The following is a 20265-nucleotide window of genomic DNA, read 5'->3' as shown; positions in this document are numbered from 1 at the left end:
TTTTTAATTGATTATTAAATACCTAACTATATTATTATTTTTAATTAACCTCGAATAATATAAATTCTTATTATTATCATTTTTTTTATCTTCAATAAAACCTCAATTTTCCAATTTCTTTATTATCTAAAAATTAGAATGTTACAAGGGTTAACTCCTAACTCTTTTTTAATGACATTAAATGTTGCCAACCTCTAGAATATAGGTATAAGAACATTTAGTAATTTCTCAACAATCCATTTAACTTATCTTGGTGATTGAAACTCCTCCACAAATTTGGTCACCAATTTCTAAAGGTTATAAATAAGAAAAGTAAGCAATAAGGCTTACCCATGGTTGTAGAGCTTCAAATCACCTCTATTGTTCACCAATATGAAACCCTAATAGAGGTTTTCTCTCATCCTAACTCTTAATTTCTCCCTTGAAATGAACTTAGATTGCATTATGTGAGTTTTGAACACTTTGACGCGCTTACTGTGGTGAGAAGCATAATTCACCATGGTGAACAGTCCAAAACAAGTAACTTCACCAATTCCAAGGTTTTACACTCAATTCCTAACAGTCTTTTGAAATCTAATTCAAATCTTCTTAGAGGCTCAATATGCTTAAATGGCCTTTTGAGCCTAATAATTAACCCCTAATCTGTCCAATTAATTAATTAATTAAACCCTCTACATAATTTATTTAAATTCTTAATTAAATTTTGGGATGACACATATGTTATTTTGTCTAAAATTGCCTTATAAATTGAGATGGAAAAGTAATCTGTTACAATTTTAATCCATATAATTTAGTTCATGGCCCAAGAAAATCCATACAATTTATTTATTGCATTTTTTTTTGGTCTACCACAGATATCTTTTGCAATTATGTTTGAAAAAATTATTAAATATTAAATGTGAATATTTCTTTCAACGAGAATTCAAACAGTCGTTCATCCGGTTAATGGTTGAATACAAATTTGTCACTTGGGCACAGCACGTCGTATATCCACGGGCCGGCTTTATTTGAGATGGGCCTTAATAAAGGTTATGGGCCCATTTGGGCTCAAGTCGAGTCCCTGATGACATTATATCCGGGTTCGTTCGATTTCGAGCTTACCAGAAACTGTAACTCGGGGCAAATTCAAATACACCGAAAAGAGCCTCTCACGAAGGGTATACAGTGAATAAACCGTATAATACTTTGTGTTAGGGCTGTGCAAAAGTCTCCCAGTCCTGTCTGGTCCAGTCCAACCCGAGATGGTCTCAGTCTTGTTCGGTCTGTATAGTCACTGGTCCTTCAGGACCAAAAGGACTAAAAAGACCAGACTATTTTTTCGGGTTGGACTGGACAAGAGACCAGGCATCCGGACCACTTGGTCCAGTCCAGTCCTATTAATTTTTTTATTATAATTATAATTAATTTATTTTTGACAAATGTTTAAAGTGTAATTGATGCTAAGGAGATGATTGCATAAAGATTTATTAAGTTTGTTTCTAAATTGTTATTGTAATATAGTGTTGTTGAATTTTTTGAGTACTGTTTTTATTAAAGTTTATAAATTTAAATAATTTAGACTATAACAAAAATATTTTTTTTCTTATTGTTAGAAATTATTATGGATTTATTATTATTATAAGTATTTTTACTATCTTAATTGAGTTTATTATGTTGGAATGGATTATTGCCTCTCATAGAATAAAAAGAGGGAAAAAAAGCTAAGTGAGTACTGGACTGACAGGACCAGTCTCCCAGTCCTATGGACCAAGTCCGGTCCTGTTAATCTTCGGGTTATTACTGGACAAGACTGGACTACGGGTTACCTAACCCAGTCTTTTTCATAAAAGAGACCGGACTTCGGGTTAGGGTGAAGTCCAGTGCTGTCCAGTCCTTTGTGCAGCCCTACTTTGTGTGCTTTTGGGTTAACTTGCTTAACTGTTGTACTCTTGCTTTAGCAAATCGCTCTTCGTTCAACTTCCTCGACTCCGCGGCGTAGATCCGAGGAGTTTGGGAAACCCTAATTGCTTTACTGAATCAATTCCACTCTTCTATTAGCCACATAATACCACCGTCGTCCCCTCTTGGCTTTTTCTTCGATACAAAATCCCTCGTCATCCAAAAGGTCTTTATTATAATTCCGTCCTCAATAGTTGGATTGCTCCGTCATGGCGCAAGTTGTTTGAATTTTTTCAAATTTCCCTTCCATCTTTATCTTATCTCTTTTAAGTTATTATTGAGGTTTTAGCGGTTGGATCTGTTTTTTGATGCCCGGGCATGTCGGGTACACTTCTCATAATTCCAAGTTATTGTTTGGATTATGGATGACTGAGTTCAAAAAATGATGTTTGTTCGTTGAGAAACGTGGCTATGTTTGTGAAATATTTTATTTTCAAATGTACCACGGTCAAATCCCCCCACCCTCAAAAACAATTCCTTTTCTTTTAGATCATTTTGTTGTTTTTGTTCCAACATTATTCTTATGTGAATTGGTTTCTTTTTTATCTACTCCCAGTTTATTTATTTCAATTGCTGAATAAATTTCGCGTTTAACTGTTCTTTATTTCCTGCAGTCATGGCTGGAGTAGCACCCGATAGCTCACAATTTGATGCTCGTCAATATGACTCCAAAATGAGTGAGCTGTAAGAACTTTAACTTGTTCAAAATTTCAAATTAATAGGTTGCTATCTGGTTTCAGTAATGGCCTTCTTATTGGAATTATTGCTCTTGTTTTGTTGTTTCCCAATTGTCGTTTTCTTAGCACAATAATATTTTAGGCTTTTAGCTAGGTGCTGAGTTTATTGCTTGGTTCGATGACTTAATGTTTACAGGCTTACAACTGATGGGCAGGACTTCTTTACATCTTATGATGAAGTTTATGATAGTTTTGATGCTATGGGCTTGCAAGAGAATCTTCTCAGAGGCATTTATGCATATGGTAGATTTTATCCCTTCTGCACTTAATGTTAATTTTGTCCAAAAATAGCTTTTATTGTAGTTCAGTACCATGAACTTGATTATATAATGCTGTAAATGTCCATTGTATTTTCCCTTTGTAATTTACTGTGTAATTATGAAACTCTTTATTCGTGTCCTTTACGGTGGGTTATTGCTTTTTCAAATGTACGGAGGATATCACTAACTATGGACATGGTGTTAATATGATTCTTTATTATCAATAAATCAATCAATCAACTAGTGTGGGTCCTGTGCATTTGTATGTAATCTAAGAAATGAGCCACAAGGTTCATGATTTATGAATAGCAGAGCTTGTTAAATTTTTACATCCTACATAGAAGCAACATGCATCATGTGTATGTATTGCCACCCTTTTTTTTTTTTTTTCTGTTGTAATCTTGGTTGTATAGTTGTGTGCGTGCATGTTTGTCACAGCTGCATAGTCGAGTGCTTACATTATTAAATTAGTATGGTTTTTACGATAGGATTTGAGAAGCCGTCAGCTATTCAGCAAAGGGGAATAGTTCCCTTCTGCAAGGGACTTGATGTTATTCAACAGGCTCAGTCTGGAACTGGAAAGACAGCAACATTCTGCTCTGGGATTTTGCAGCAGCTCGACTACAGTTTGATGGAATGCCAGGCCTTGGTATTAGCACCAACTCGAGAGCTTGCTCAGCAGATTGAGAAGGTTATGCGGGCGCTTGGAGACTATCTTGGTGTAAAGGTGCATGCATGTGTGGGAGGAACTAGTGTTCGTGAAGACCAACGAATTCTATCTAGTGGTGTTCATGTTGTTGTTGGTACCCCTGGTCGTGTATTTGACATGCTGCGCAGGCAGTCACTTCGGCCAGAGAACATCAGGATGTTTGTCTTGGATGAGGCAGATGAAATGCTTTCTCGAGGTTTCAAAGATCAGGTACTTCTATAATCATAATTTCTTTCTCATTTTCAGACCCAAGTGATTCTTTTGTCATTTGTGATTTGTGCATACTTTTAAATATTACGTGTCTGCATATTTTTGTATTTGTATATGCAAATTCATATGGGTTCATTCTTAGAAACCTTGTAAACGTGCTTCTGACTCAATCAAAAGTAACTCCTTGAGTTACTTTATAGGGCTTTAAGCAGGTTTGGGTGTTTACTTAAATTAATTTTGTTTATTTTAGACTAATTCCTGTTTAAGATTTCTATGTGCTATGCCGATGAATTATTCCTCAATGTATATTTTATTCTCTTTATTTAAAATTTCTTTTGCTCTATGAATGGCTTTTGTATTTACATTATCTTGAAGATTATGCATGCTCAATTGCTAGTCATAGTTGCCTCGGTGCAACTGCAGGAATTTTTGTGGGGTAGAAGTCCAATTTATTTGTATGACTGCATTAACCTTGTTGTTGTTGTGATCAGATATATGATATATTCCAGCTACTTCCGTCCCAGATTCAGGTGGGAGTTTTTTCTGCTACAATGCCTCCTGAGGCTCTTGAGATCACTAGGAAGTTTATGAACAAACCTGTTAGAATTCTTGTGAAGCGTGATGAGCTAACCTTGGAGGGCATAAAACAGTTTCATGTTAATGTTGAGAGGGAGGAATGGAAGCTAGACACACTCTGTGATCTCTATGAAACATTGGCCATCACTCAGAGTGTCATTTTTGTGAACACCAGAAGGAAGGTTGATTGGCTCACTGACCAGATGCGAAGCCGGGACCACACAGTTTCAGCAACCCATGGAGACATGGACCAGAATACCAGGGATATCATTATGCGAGAATTCCGTTCTGGATCATCTCGTGTTTTAATAACAACTGATCTTTTGGCTCGTGGTATTGATGTCCAGCAAGTGTCATTGGTTATTAATTATGATCTTCCTACTCAGCCTGAGAACTATCTCCATCGTATCGGCCGGAGCGGAAGGTTTGGTAGGAAAGGTGTTGCAATCAATTTTGTGACAAGGGACGATGAAAGAATGCTGTTTGATATCCAGAGATTTTATAATGTGGTAATTGAGGAGCTGCCATCTAATGTTGCTGAACTTCTATGATGGGATTTTGCTGTCCATCATTAGTAGAGGAAAGATGCTATCTGAAAAATTATCAGAGAAAAGTTGGATTCTCTTTGGTAAGTATCATGTAATGCTGTTTTTCCCCCTTTTTCCAATTTTGTTAGATCTCCAGTTTAAAGATTAAACCTTGTTTAATAGACCTAGTAATTGATTTAACTTATATGTTGTCTAAGTGATAAGACATTGCTTGCACTGTGGAATCCCTTGGTTGCCGCAATTTGGTGTATGGCCATTGCGTCACATTTCTTGTAGCCAGTTTTTCTATTATTAATTTCTCGGATTCTAAAAATTTAGATGAATTTGGTTTCTATTATTAATTTTAATTTTAACTAGCATGCGATGCACGGGACATGGAAGTAATTAAACCTCCCAAAGCCCACTCTTTCTCAATTGCATATAAAGCTAAGTGGAAAATATATTGTATCAGAATCTTTCTAGGTTTGTAAGATGTCAGAAATTCACACAATTCATAAAGAACAAAGAAATAATTGATTTAATTTATATGACATAAAGATCGCTATAAATACAAAATTTGGCAAAGAAATGGTGACGGTCATAAAAAATCGCAAGCAATGAATTGCAATTTATCAGAACTCAGAAATTCCTCCCCCCAATCACACATAATAGCAGGTAGCACGCTCTACTTGCTCTTGTAAACTCCAGGGAGGCAGATTGCTGCATTTTTAACTTCTAAAAATTCAATGATTCAATCAATATCATCTGTTGCATGGTAGATTAGACTCTAGCTACCTTAGTCATATCCAATCAAGAATGCTTACATGAAATCCTCCAGCTTCTCCAGTGATTTATTTGTTTATTGAATGTTTTCCAATGATTAAGGGAGGAGAGTCAACTTGGCAAGAAAATTATTTACAGATAAGGATTAATAATAAGTTTTATTTTAAAAAAATAAGTTTATAATTTTATTTTAACAAAAATTCATTTTATATTGGTTCTTGTTTGCAATTAAGTTTTTTGTGAAGTTCTTGGATGTGATTTTTTCAATGATTTATTTCTCCAATTCTTGCATCTCCTTACTTTTACATACAGGCCTCTCCTTTTCCATTCTTTACAATTCCTCACCAATACTTATTTTGGAGTGTCATTTCTCAGTAAAACGTGCCCAAATTACCTTGGTTCTTATTTTGGAGTGTCTCAACTGTATAGTTCAATCTGATGATACAAAATCTTTCCCTTCTTCATGTAACACGAAACCCGAAAAGTTTAGTCCTGTAAATGGTAGTGTTATTCAGCTAATGTCATCGAAAAAGTTTAAGTATGGATTTGAAGAATTGCTACTACGGATGTTCTTTAATGGAATATGTTAATTATGATTATTTTCTGTAATTAATATTTTCGTAAAAAATAACTAAAATAAAAATGTGACACGGCCTTGTACGAGATGACGTCCGCGTGTGATGGAAACTGCCTTGCCATTCGGGCTTGGTATTGCATGGAGTATCTATATGAGAATCATAATAATAATAATTACTTCAATAAAATTCCGTTTGTTTTTTCCCCCCATAAAAGACAAAAGGTGATTTCAAACGAATGATACGTTACGTGCATGTCTAGGAAAAAATTGCAAAACATGAATTTAATTAATAAGTTTGGTAAAAGAACCGGTAATATAACTGAAAATATTGTATAAAATTCACTTTCTTTTCGAGCCAATTATTGTCTATCAATTATAAAAATGAGTGCCATTCTTAAATGTAATTTAGTGAGTGATTTAAAAAAAAAAAAAAACAAGGCTGGGGAGGGAGTCGGACAGAGTTGAAGTCGTGTCCTTTCGGCTTATACGTTAAGAAATGGCAGGCAGGGTTACATGTCAAGCAGAGGCGGTGCCTCCTCAGATCTCTCTGGTCAGGACAAGGAATCTTCCAACGGTCTCATTCTGCATGCACATACATCCCCCACTTTTCTTTCCTTCATTCATTCGTTTCCTTCTAATCAAACCCAAAACAATCTTCCAAAGGCGCTAGCTTCACCTGATCACTGTTCTATTCTATCACAATTTACATCACCTCTCTTCTTATTCATATTTGTTCACTGTTTCATTCTCATCTTCTCAATTACGTCAAAGTACAATTCCCCTCTTCAATATTCTCTCTCCTGACATTCTTCAGATTCCTCTTCTCTGCATCCACTTTCAATTCTCATTATCAAGCTAATCATTAGGATTCTCATCGGAAATTTTATTTTATCTTATTTTGGTGTGATCGTGTGAGGGTCTGGTTTCTCTACTCCATGGCGGTTTCTCAGGTGCCTGAAAGTGTTGGCACCTCGGCTACAACTACTACTACTGCCTCCGTTCACAGCGATTTGGATCTCAACCTTGCCTCTCTTCGTCGAAGGCCCCTGTCAGAGTCTTCTGTTAGGCCTGAGGCTTCTGAAGCCGAGAGTTCTGCTCAAGATGTTCTCGGAGATTCTGACTCCAATTATTCCAAGTCCGGCACCGAGGGTGGGAACCAGGAGTTGGAAGGTCCCAATGTGATTGATCAGACGATTCCAGACCAGTTCCCGGATGTTTCCGAACTTAAATTTGCTTATCGTCCTTCAGTTCCAGCTCATCGCAGAATCAAGGAAAGCCCTCTCAGCTCCGACAAAATTTTCAGACAGGTTGTGGCGGTGAAATTCTTTCTAGTTTAACGTATTGGCTTTTTTTACTGGCTCAGCAAAACTTCACTTAATAATCTACGAATTGCAGAGTCACGCGGGCCTTTTCAACCTCTGTATTGTTGTGCTTGTTGCGGTGAACAGTCGGCTTATCATTGAGAATTTAATGAAGGTTTGCTTCTTCCATTTATTCAGTCTATTCATCATGAGCGATTTAAATTTCCCGTTCTGCTTAAGTCTGTTTGACAGCTCACTTTTGTCTTTCTTATTCATTCATTCATTTATTTATTGATGTTTCAGTACGGTTGGTTGATTAAGTATGGCTTTTGGTTTAGTTCAAAATCTTTGAGAGACTGGCCACTCTTCATGTGTTGGTAATGCCTTCAATTAATTCCTTGATGAATAAACTCTGTATTTTAGGACTTACGAGAATCCTTGCTTGGTTGGATTTGTCATCTGGTGTTATGTACCCTTACCAGCGCTTCCTTTTGCAGCCTTTCCCTTGCAGTATTTCCTCTTGCAGCCTTTGTAGTGGACAAATTGGCGCAAAAGAAGCATGTACCTGAACCAGTAAGTGATTTTTTCAAGATTTTTTTTTAAAATTATTACAAGAGATTTCGTTGTCCTCTGTCTTTCTTGTCTGTTTGGACTGATAAATGCTTTATGGTTTAATACTTTTCGGGAATGCAACTTTCCAACTTACTTGTTTGGGAACATGGACCGAAATATCTCAGGTTGTTGTTCTACTACATGTAACCATTACGTCAGCTGCAGTGTTATATCCGGTTTTAGTAATCCTCAGGTTGGTATAATTCTTCCCTGGAGCCTAAAATTCATTTGGAGTTTCATATTATATCCTCTCTGTATGTTACTGGTAACACCGTTTATGTCCATCAAGGAAGATTTTGCTTCTAGGGTAGCACGAGTTTTAGTTGTTGTAAGGATTGCAAGTAAAGAACTCTGCCGTAATCTAGTATAATCCTTGCAGTAATTAAGGAGGGATTTTTAAAGCCCTTTGGCAAACCATAGTTTGATGTTTGGTTCATCTGGTGTTGCAGGTTAATTCAATAACAACAACAACAACAACAACAAGCCTTTATCCCACTAGGTGGGGTCGGCTACATGGATTGCAAGACGCCATTGTGCTCTATCATTTATTAAGCTTTTAGAAATATTATTAATTAAGAGATCACGTTCAACAACTTCCAAGAGTGTTCTCTTAGGCCTTCCTCTACCTCTCTTAATCGGACTCAAAGTTATATGTTCCACTCTTCTCACTGGTGCCTCCCTTGGTCTTCTTTGTACATGCCCAAACCATCTCAACCGATTTTCTACCATTTTTTCCTCAATAGGTGCCACCCTCACTTTTTCACGTATGTGCTCATTTCGAATTTTATCTTTACGTGTATGTCCGCACATCCATCGTAACATTCTCATCTCTGCTACTCCAACTTTATGCTCTTGCTGCCCCGTTAGAGCCCAGCATTCACTACTATATAACATTGCCGGTCTGATAGCAGTACGATAAAACTTTCCTTTAAGTTTATTAGGCACCCTACGGTCACAAATAACTCCTTTAGCTTTTCTCCAATTAAACCACCCAGCTTGAATTCTATGTGAAATATCTCCACTGATTTCGCCATCATTTTGAATAATGGCTCCCAAATATCTAAACTTTTCCACTTGAGGTATAATTTGATCTCCCAATTTCACTTCGAAATTATTTTCGAATAGTCCTTTACCAAATTTACAATATAAATATTCCGTCTTACTTCTACTCAGACGAAAACCTTTCGACTCCAATGTCCTCCTCCATAACTCAAGTTTGCAATTAACCTCTTCTCTTGTCTCTGCTATAAGAACTATATCATCCGCAAAGAGCATACATTTCGGGATTTCCTCTTGAATATGTTCCGTCAAAACATTTAAAATCAAGTTGAACAAATAAGGACTCAGAGATGATCCCTGATGTAGTCCAATCTTTATAGGAAAATCCTTTGTTTGACCACTAGGCGTTCTTATACTAGTTTTTACCCCCTCATACATATCTTGTATGGCTTTAATATAAGCAATCCGTACTCCCTTTTTTTCCAACGCTTTCCAAAGCACTTCTCTTGGTATACGGTCATAAGCTTTTTCCAAATCAATAAAAACCATGTGTAGATCTTTATCTTTACAACGATACTTTTCCATTAATCCCCTTAGTAGATAAATCGCCTCTGTAGTTGATCTACCTGGCATAAAACCAAATTGATTCTCAGAAATACTTGTCTCCAATCTCAACCTGTGCTCAATTACTTTCTCCCACAATTTCATTGTGTGGCTCATGAGTTTAATCCCTCTATAGTTAGTACAATTCTGAATATCTCCTTTATTTTTATAAATAGGAATTAATGTACTTCTCCTCCACTCATCAGGCATTTTCTTGGACCGTAAAATCACATTAAATAACTTAGTTAACCATCTCACCCCTTCTTCACCTAAACATTTCCACGCTTCGATAGATATACAATCAGGTCCGTTAGCTCTACCATTTGCCATTTTCTTAAGAGCTTCCTTTACCTCCTTATCACGTATTTTTCGATAGAATGACAAATTTTGTTCTCCTTCACCAGTTACTAAATCCTCCAAGTTACTAGATGAATCCTCTCCATCATTGAAAAGTTTAGAAAAATAAGTCTCCCATCTATTTTTAATTTCATCATCTGTAACTAAAATTCTTCCCTCTTCATCCTTAATACACCTTACCTGTTCTAGATCTCTTGATTTTCTTTCCCTACTCTTGGCAATCTTATAAATATTTTGCTCTCCTTCCTTCGTCTCAAGGTTCTTATAAAATTCTTCAAAAGCTTTGGAACGAGCTTCACCCACAGCTCTCTTAGTTTCCTTCTTAGCCATACGGTACCTCTCCCAATTTTCCTCATTGTTACACAAATGTATGGCTTTAAAACAGTTCTTCTTATACTTGATTTTGTCCTGTACACTATTATTCCACCACCAAGACTCCTTATCTCTCGGACCAGAACCTTTCGATTCTCCCAAAACTACTTTTGCAACCTCCCGTATCTTTTTAGCCATATCCTCCCATATGATGTTAGCACTTCCCTGAGAATCCCAAATTCCTTTATCCAAAAGATTTTGCTTGAAAATATCTTGCTTCTCACCTTTTAATTGCCACCACCTAATCCTTGGTGTTACTACTTGTCGACGTTTTTGGATTTTACTCATAATACACACATCAAGGACTAGGACCCTGTGTTAATTCAAACATCCCTAATGAGTGTCATGCAATACAAGGAAACTGGTCATTAATGACTAAACATTAAATCATGGCCACCTTCATTTGCATTTAATATATGTCAATGTAGTATGTCAGGGTAACGTTTGCAGGCCATTAACCAGCCATGAGATCGTGCTAAGTCGTATGCGTCCATGAACTGAAGTTGTCTATTTTTGTTATTGCAGGTAGGAGGTTCTTTAGGTTTTGTCTAGTCTAAGTCCTTTTCATGGATGATGTGGATCGTGCGTTTACCCCTTTCAGCCTGTTGCATATAGATTTTTACTCCTAGAAAAATTGAATCCTGCTTTATAGAAGAGATACCGTCTCCTCTGACTACCTCAACTAACAATGTTGGTGGAAGTGAATTTGTCTAATTAGTGAATAAAATAACTACTGTGATGGGAATGCCTGGCCATTTCCTAGATAGGGAGTGTGAAGATGTCTTAATGATCTGTGGTCTTTCTTTGCAGGTGTGATTCTGCTTTTTTGTCAGGTGTTACATTGATGCTTTTGGCTTGCATTGTGTGGCTAAAAACTGGTGTCTTATGCTCACACCAACTATGATATGAGAGCACTTGCCAGATCAATTGAAAAGGTTACCTACTTCCTCCTCCATTCTTTCTTACAACGGGCTAATAATATTATGAGATAATTTCTTCTGAGAATGATAAATTACTGTTTTTTGAACTTCCCCCCCACCCCAACCCCTTTCAATCATTGTACTCAATATTCTTCTGTGTTATATAGGAAGAAGCACTACCTAATACTTTGAATATAGAGTGCCAAAGAAATGTGAGCTTGAAGAGCTTGACATACTTCATGATTGCTCCTACATTATGTTACCAGGTGGTGGCAGCACTTCTAAGCAATTTATCTATGTTTTTTTTTTTTAATTCAAAATGTTCTACATCCTAAAGCATTTTTGCATGCTAATGGATAAAAGGGTATTTTATATTTATTTAAAGCTACCAAATTTTGTTTGGGATGTTTCATTAGAGTTGATGTCAGAAGTGATACACCAACGATCTATAATCTTGCCTAGGAAATTAGTTGATCTGGATTATTTTTTAGTGTAAACTGAGAGGCGTCTCCCAGCTATCCATCTTATGGTCTATGCAAAGACTAATCTTTGAGTGCACTGCAAGGCCATGTGGTTCTGGTCCCAAGGAATCTTTCTAGGGTTCAAACCTAGATTATTTTAGTTTGCTGCACAAGTACTTACCTAGCTGGAATTTACTGAAAGCCTCCTTCTTGTCTTCAATGAATGCTCACTTTGGGAAGTACTCTTATTGCTTCTCCTCTATTTTATTTCCATGACCAATTTTTAACCATTTAACCTTCTTCTTCTTTTGACATGCCTTCAAAAAGCTGAATAGCTGGTATTGGCATTCATTGTGCTCGGAAATTGATAACAGGACTTTAAAATTTACACTCGAGCATCAGTTTTGCACCCTCCATCCATAGAAAACTCTGCTCACTTCCTTATTGAATTTGATTTCTTTCAAGCACATATGCTGTTGGTTACATTTCCCTCAATTATTACTTTGTTTTTGGTGCCCTTTAGAAACTATGGATTTTTTTTTTGGCACCATTATTTTGTTTTTTGGTCATATATGAGAGCTGCGGTTTGTATGATGTTTATCATTCATCAACAGAAAACGAATCAAACTGTAGTATTTTTTTCTTCTAGCATTGAATTGCAGTCTTCATTACAGTAGCCAGTAGGTTATTGCAATTTATTTTGAGACTCGTCTTAGTTCTAAAGAGTAAAATGTGCAAATCTACTTGACTTGCTTGTGCCTATCTAACTGCTGTTATAATTGGTTCGAATTTATCTAAATAATGTTTTCCTGAGCACAATTATGACATCTCTATCACTCACTTGTTTAATGCATTCTCTTTTTGTCAACTTGATGCTTTCTGATATAGCCAAGCTATCCCCGCACACCATATATTCGAAAAGGATGGGTGTTTCGTCAACTTATGAAGCTGATAATATTTACTGGAGTTATGGGATTTATAATAGAACAAGTAAGCAGCAGTTATTCATGTGTTAAATGTTCTTGTCTACCTCTGATAATTTCCTCAAATTTTCCTTTTTGTATTTTTTGATATATTCTAATGTCTATATGATCATCTGTTTTTGCAGTATATTAATCCTATTGTCCAAAACTCAGAACATCCTTTGAAGGGAAACCTCCTTTATGCCCTTGAAAGAGTTCTAAAGCTTTCTGTTCCAAATTTATATGTGTGGCTCTGCATGTTCTACTGCTTTTTTCACCTCTGGTGTGCACTACGTCCTTCATCTATCTTTCAGCTTAGCGTGTCTATTTACAGACAAATAATTTCCACCTAACGATATACCTTCATGAGTAACTGCAGTGTTGATGGGGATTTCCAGTTGATTCTGATACATGTACTTGTGGTGATTATTGCAATCTAAGAGATATGCTTCTCAAGATGTATAATGAATTCTGTGGATTCTTTTTGTTTCTCTACCTATGGCTCCGTTAACTAAATATTTGAAAATACGGAGTGACAGGGAGCAAAGTATGGATGAGATTGTTTGTGGGGGATAGTTCATTTAAAGCTATTAAATCTGAAAGATCAGCTTTGATATTTTAGATATGATTTATTTTTGGGACGGTCTATGCTAAGAGGCACTACTTCAATGTAGGCTAAATATACTTGCTGAGCTTCTTCGGTTTGGTGACCGTGAGTTTTATAAAGATTGGTGGAATGCAAAAACTGTTGAAGAGGTAGTTGTTTGTCCTGGCATATTTCTGGGTTGTTTGTTTACCAGATTTTCATGAATTGAATTTCTGACCTTTTTTGTCCGTGGTGCATTTATGCTGCTGATGTCATCAGTACTGGAGAATGTGGAACATGGTATGTCTACTTGTTCAGACTTTATTTTGGTGACGGAATCGGATGAGTTGATTTTTTATTTTCACTTGGGTCATTTGCTTTGGTTCTCATTTTTTTTTTGTTCGGTTCCATTTCTATTTGTTTACTTACGTTGAACTTTGAAGTTTTCATGCAGCATAATTTGTTGGTGTGATATTAGGTTTGATCTCGGTGAAACTCCTCAAATTTTTGAAAATCATTGTTTGAATTTTGTCTACTTTCATGGCGGTTCCTAGTGTAAACATAGTGGTCTTTAGGAGACAGAGCTTAATTGAGCCCTTAAATGTATTGATATATCCATTAGTCATTAAAAGTGTTATGTTGTTTTGTAAGTTGGCAAAACTGTGAAAATTCTACTTCGCAATTAAAGTTTTAAATCTTTCCTATTTGTGTAAGACCCCAATGAAGAGAGAACTTACTACAGTATAAACTATATATGGACTGATTCTATGGCATACGGCAACTATAATGAAAGTGTTCAGTTTGAATTTCATATAGCCTCCAAAAAAGTAAACTAGAATAGTGTGTGATGCTTGCCTATGAGGTATTTTGGAGCACCCAAATAACTGTCGGCAATATCTATGGTTGGCTTGAGTTTTACTACATCCTTAACAAATAGTTCCAGAACTTTGAGTAACATATGTGCGGTTTACAAGTATTCTTTTAATCTATCACTATATAACTGACTTTATTCTTTTCCATTACAGCCTGTGCACAAATGGATGGTCCGCCACTTATATTTTCCATGCTTAAGGAATGGTATACCCAAGGTACTTTGAGCAATAAAGAATCTGTCTCACTAACTGGAGTGTGAACGACTGGTGGTCAAGCACATTGCTTGTCTTATCATCTGACTGTGTTCATCACTTATATGGCTATCTTCTATCTTTTAGCCTATCTCTTCTTTTTGTTTGGGTGAGGGTGGTGAAACATTGAAGCCTACTGTTGCCTGTTTGTTTTGAGGAACTTCTTTCCTTTCCTTCCATTGCAACAATTAATTTGATTTATATTTCATTTGTTGAAAGAAAAGGATGGTGAACATTTTGAAAAAGGAAAATGTGTTGCATTGTACAATAACTTAATAGGAGGCACATTACATACTGATTGAATGATGCAAAACAAATCGAAAACAAAGCAGACTGCAAAGATATGACTTCTGATAAATGATAAATGACATGCATGGATATTTGCTATTGCCACCGTTTTTACCACATGGCATTGGGAAAGCAAAGTCCAACTTCCGAATTATATTGTTTATTCGTATAAAATCCTGGTAGAGTATAAGTCTTACAGGGTTAGCTACAGGATCAGCAATAGCAAGAGGAAAATAAAGAATAAGCCAAGGTTCCTATGCAATCGAAGGCATAGGCTATCCAATAGAAATTCACTCAAAATCTTCTTACCTCCCTCTGGTCCTGTACCTTTGACTATATTCCCAAATCCTCTCTCTTTCTAACGGCCAGAGGTATGAAATTCCTCATTTTCTCTCTACAGTCTCACTTGGAACCCTTTTCTTCTTCCTACTTTTCCTAGTACACATCTGCAAATGCCAGTCTCTTTTCATCTTTAAACTCCTAGAATATGTCTGCAGTTGAGGGCTAAGCCCATCCCCATCAGAAGGAAGGTGGTATAATTTAAGGTTCTTGGGCTACTTTACAATTAGTACCTTCAATAATCAAGAGTTTCTTATAAAAGCAATTTTGGCTGCTGTTGACTTGTCATGTTGGCATCTCTCTGGAACTCACAGCTCAAGATAGGGGCTACCTTTATTAAAAAAATAAAAAAAAAACCCTCTGGAAGATAGTTTCAAATATTAAATTGCAATCTCTGCACGGTATGATAAAGGGTTTACAAACTTCTTAGTTGTGCAGCTCCTGAATTTTTATTTGCTTTATTGTATCACCTCATAGTAAGAAGCATCATTATGTCATATGATTATTAGAAAAGGCTTGAGTACTTATGCAGGGAGAACAAGGACTGGATTTACTCGGGAAAGCTTGGGAGCTAGCATGAGGACATGCAAAATGCAACATATTTCATAATCTTTATTCTTGTATATTTAGTTCTATATCTTAATTGATCCATTGAATTGTTCATAGCAAAACCAAATATGTTTTTTAAGTTCTTTGGTGGGGGTTTTAAATTGAGAGTCAATATTCAAGGTTAGCCTTTGTTTGTAGTTTCAAGTATTGACTCTTGCATGCTCAAACATAAATATGCATATGCTTGTAGACTCGTGTGATTAAACAAGCTTAGGAGAGGTATCGAGTTAATTTATAACTTATCTGTCTTTTCTTTTTCTGTTTTTAGATCTGTTATAAATATTAAACTGAGTTCTTTTTCTTTTGGCCTGAATGTGAGTTATTTCTTCTTGGCTGAAATTTGGATTTATAACGTTGACATGCTTTTTTCTGAGTTCTAGATTCCTTGTAACTTTTTGCTTCATTACTGTACAGGGTGTTGCTGTTTTAATCGCCTTCCTGGTATCTGCTGTGTTCCATGAGGTGTGTGGTTTATCCTCTATCAACCCGTTTCCCTCTTATTACATTATAATGTATTTTGATAGTATGGCTGCTTTATAAAAAGTTGGCTAGAGCTTGTTTAACTTCATCCCAGATGTTCTTTGATCCATGTCCTTTGACAGGGTTTGGGGGAGACGATTAAAAGTTTAAAACTATAAATTTGCCAATGACTTTAGCCTGTTAGCCAGCATCACAGATCTAACCACAAATGTCAAAGGGCCTTAAGAGCTAAGCCAAGACTAAGCAAAACCAAGTACCTGACCTGTTGCTTGGCTTGTGTGTATCATATAGGTGTTAAACCTGTCCCGGTTGGATTCTGACATGGCATTATGCTATCTTCACTAATTTTTATATTATTATAGTTTTACAAATTTGGGTTTAAAATGCATAAAAAATATTCAAGAAGGGGTAAAGGCGTCTGGTAAAATTTAATGTGGTCGACTGATATGATGGGCAGCTCAAAATTCCTGGTTCCGTTGAAGGAATCACACCTCAATCCTCATTGTGCATTCATGATATTGGCATGAACATTTTCTCAAGCTTTATTGAAACATGTGTAGAGTCACTTGTGATGTGAATCGTTGTCCGACTTGACTCATGACTCATTTTCGTGCACTTTTTATGGTCATATTTGATGAAGCCTGCCACTAGTTAATGACTTAATGTGGTTCCTATCAATTGAAGTACATGCACAAATCTGTTTAACTTGACAATTTTTCTTTTAAAGAAAGCTGACTGTAATTTTATTCATGCTTTCTGTTCATCTGAGTGCAGCTGTGCATTGCCGTTCCTTGCCACATTTTTAAGCTGTGGGCTTTTATTGGAATCATGTTTCAGGTATATAACCATCCTTTTATTTTGGGGCCTTGACGCTGCTACCGTTAAATTTAAGTGCCTTCTTACAGTAATTCACAAGACCAAGAAAACCAGATGCTGTAATTGTTAGTTGTTCTGTTGAGTTTGAATTCATTCTTAGTTATTTACTGTTGGTAACTCAAAATCTGTGAGTGGCCAAAAAAAAAAACAATTCTGTGAATGAATTGCAGTCGGTTCACTTGAAATAATAATTATAATCATGATTGTGCTGCTGCTTTTTCTAGGTTCCGTTGGTCTTGATTACGAATTACCTTCAGAACAAATTCAGAAGCTCAATGGTATGCCCCTTTGATACCCCATGTGATGATTTCATTCTGTCAATGTTACGTCATTATTTAGCTATGAGACTAGCTTAGGTGGTAAGAGTATATAAAATATAAATAGTAATCATTCAAACCCTCCTGATTTGATTTGACCCAAAAAAAAAAAGAAAAAAAGAAAAGTGTTGCTTCATATTCTGGAAGTGATTTATTTTCTTCATGCCAGGTTGGGAATATGATTTTTTGGTTCATATTCAGTATTCTTGGCCAACCTATGTGCGTGTTGTTATACTACCATGACTTGATGAATAGGAAAAAGAAAATTGACTAAGCTGGCATTGCATCATCAACCATGCAAGTGGAAGAGTTCTTCAGGCTGTTGTAGATATGTGGCTGCCTATTTTTTCTACGGGAAACGTTTTCTGCCTTGATACTGATAGTGGTTGCCATGGGCTGAGCGTCTCCAAGTGACATTTTCTTGATGTTGTTTCATGCTAATCCATGTACAATGATAGATGCCAATGTAGCGGTGTGAAACTGGCTTATGTTAGTAACTGATTACAAAATTGTAAATGGTCTAGGTTAGATACCCATGATCTGGAAATGCCTCCCGTACATGTTGCGTCCACGTTATGTTGAATAAAACTTTCTGGAATTTTGATACCAGAGCACTTCTCTATAATCGTGATACATGGAGGACATTGTTGCATGCACCATATTGATTTTGTTAATTGCCATCGTTCGCATCGTTGTGAAGGAGTCTTCTTTTTTTTTTTTGGTGGGCTTGGGGGGGAATCGGCTTGCATTGATGCTATTTTCCCCGTTTCTTTGCATTACATTAACCTTGCGAGAAGAAGAAAAGAGAGACTAAAAGGAATAGTTAAGAAAGTCATTAATCAAGATTTTTGGGTTGATAGCTTATTGGAAGAGTTTTGAATAAGCACATTGTACTATTCACATGCCAATCCCTTCAGTGACGTGAGGCTTTTGTTTTCGTTCTTCACATCAGATGAAAATTGCATTCATAATTTCCTTGTTTTGAGCTCGTTATCTGGATTTCTTTTTTAGGAGGGTATAGTTAGCTGGATTCAGTATCTAAAATAATGTCTCTTAATATTATCATAAATTCAAATTTTATTGTTAATGTAAGAATTTGTTGATGGAATATTTGTAAATATTTTTGTAAACCCTATCTTGACTTATAATAATTCTCAAAACCCAACTCATACAAACTTTTTCCTACCAACAAAAAAGACGTATGTTAAAATATGCATTTTACCATTAACTAAATCCACAAAAATTGAAGGCAAGAATAATTCATAACTTTCCATTAAACGTAAACTTCTCCGGTCCATAAAATGCGCAGTGAGGAAAACTTCTCCCATTAACGAAAGAACCGCAGCCTACAAATATTCTTCAAGACAAAATACACCAAACAACTCCAGTTAAAGACTTCGGCAACGAAACGTGCACATGTGACTTCCAAACTGGGAGATAACATCCACAAGAGAACCATAACCTCCAGCGCTGCCATGATCTGAGACAAATAAAATGTACCGATTAAGATTAATCACGACAATATCTGACATGGATATAAGGAGAGCTTCAGCGACAAGTCAATAACCTCAAAATGTATAGTGACTGAAAATGTTAACAATAGAAGATTAATCGAGACAATACCCCTGATGGATGCAAGGAGATAGAGAAGGATGACGGAGGAGCGCACTGTATTTGTGAAAGGATCACACCGTTCATGTCAAATCGATTAAGTAGAGGATCCGCACCGATTGCCAATATCTGACACGGATATGCAAAGATTAACAGAATAGAAGAGCTATTGATGCAGTGAGAACTTGTACATATTATCAGCACCAACAAGTCATTGTTCACCAGAAGTTAACAGCAAATGCAAAAGAAGTCACACACCACAACATACACTAGTAAAGTGATAATATGTTGGATATAAAGCATTAAAAGCTTTCCCATACATATCATAACCAAGTAAACTACTATTTAGTATTTGAAAGAAAATTCACCTCCAAGTCAGGCCAAAGATATTGAAAAAAAAAGCAATAAAATCAATTCTATCATCAGTTCTAATAAACTCATGTTAACAAGGTTGTCCAAGTGGACCAACTTTCTTCAGCATGGAATGCAGATGGTTGGCATAAATCGACGCTTGCTGACAAGAATAAGGTGGGATTTGGGCAAATATCCACATGGGTTGCCGCCTTATCTCCTAGTCAAGAAAACATTTGGGTGCTTGTCAAGCAACCAGACATGTTGCTAACCATTCACCTTAGCTTTTAATATTCAACACTGAAGAAAGTTAACTCGTATGAGTAACTATGATAACAAGAGGTCAACATAGTTACTCGCTTCTAACCCCAAGTCAATACTCAATACACCATTCTTTTTCTATTGTCAAGCTTCTAGATTGTTGTCAATAAAACATCTCAAGAGATAAAAGTAATCATCTACTCACTTGATTGTTGTCAAATAACATGTCCTGTACAGAAGCACGCGTTGGAATCTTTGATATGCACTCTGAAGCAGGCAGGTTCCAGAGTGATATATTCCGACCATAGCTACAGGCCTGTGTAATGGTGGTGAAGATACTCTAGTCCCTCAAATTACTCCCAACAACAACAAACTAACAAGGTATATTAACATTTAAATCCAGGAAAACTGTTTTAAAATGCATGTGTGCATTACGTTACTTTTATCATGCCAACAGAAAAATGACACCTAAAACGTAATCATTTTTAATATGATACGTTCTGCATGATGACAAAGAAA

At 36.2% G+C, this 20265-nt stretch overlaps 2 protein-coding genes and 1 long non-coding RNA gene across 4 annotated transcripts; 2 read left to right on the top strand and 1 right to left on the bottom strand.

Annotated features, from left to right (window-relative positions):
* The first annotated feature begins 1133 nt into the window (after nt 1-1133).
* Nucleotides 1134-5319, top strand: LOC129297538 (eukaryotic initiation factor 4A-11-like). Of its 2 annotated transcripts, none has more exons than XM_054935872.1 (5): nt 1134-1157; nt 2553-2622; nt 2812-2918; nt 3424-3854; nt 4346-5319. In XM_054935872.1, exons 2-5 carry the CDS (start codon nt 2555-2557, stop codon nt 4979-4981), a joined length of 1242 nt encoding a protein of 413 aa, XP_054791847.1. In that variant the 5' UTR covers nt 1134-1157; nt 2553-2554; the 3' UTR covers nt 4982-5319. The 2 variants fall into 2 exon arrangements, with proteins under 2 accessions (XP_054791847.1, XP_054791846.1); XM_054935871.1 differs by lacking the exon at nt 1134-1157 and adding an exon at nt 1888-2104.
* A 1490-nt stretch (nt 5320-6809) lies between these two features.
* Nucleotides 6810-18222, top strand: LOC129297536 (diacylglycerol O-acyltransferase 1A-like). The gene is given in 17 exon segments (XM_054935870.1): nt 6810-7624; nt 7713-7793; nt 7922-7995; nt 8116-8191; nt 8356-8423; nt 11372-11432; nt 11434-11496; nt 11649-11747; nt 12831-12932; nt 13051-13187; nt 13579-13660; nt 13770-13790; nt 14516-14578; nt 16265-16312; nt 17105-17167; nt 17431-17484; nt 17693-18222. Coding segments are annotated over 17 exon segments (1569 nt in total). The 5' UTR covers nt 6810-7252; the 3' UTR covers nt 17798-18222.
* A 770-nt stretch (nt 18223-18992) lies between these two features.
* Nucleotides 18993-20063, bottom strand: LOC129297537 (uncharacterized). The gene is made up of 3 exons (XR_008590212.1): nt 19952-20063; nt 19147-19263; nt 18993-19003 (listed from the first exon to the last, which is right to left on the bottom strand). It is a non-coding gene; the product is annotated as an uncharacterized LOC129297537 (long non-coding RNA).
* Nucleotides 20064-20265: the final 202 nt, after the last annotated feature.

This window comes from Prosopis cineraria, unplaced genomic scaffold (assembly GCF_029017545.1).
Source record: "Prosopis cineraria cultivar Desert tree isolate PC_DT_omini unplaced genomic scaffold, ASM2901754v1 PC550, whole genome shotgun sequence".
Classification (NCBI taxonomy): domain Eukaryota; kingdom Viridiplantae; phylum Streptophyta; class Magnoliopsida; order Fabales; family Fabaceae; genus Prosopis; species Prosopis cineraria.
Note: the sequence above shows the minus strand (reverse complement) of the source record. Positions and strands in the feature narration are given on the sequence as shown.

Coding starts and splice junctions, on each gene's coding strand:
- LOC129297538 (XM_054935872.1), top strand. CDS start 2,555: ATGGCTGGAGTAGCACCCGATAGCTCACAATTTGATGCTCGTCAATAT. Junction 2,623..2,811: donor GACTCCAAAATGAGTGAGCT/GTAAGAACTTTA, acceptor TAATGTTTACAG/GCTTACAACTGATGGGCAGG. Junction 3,855..4,345: donor CTCGAGGTTTCAAAGATCAG/GTACTTCTATAA, acceptor TGTTGTGATCAG/ATATATGATATATTCCAGCT.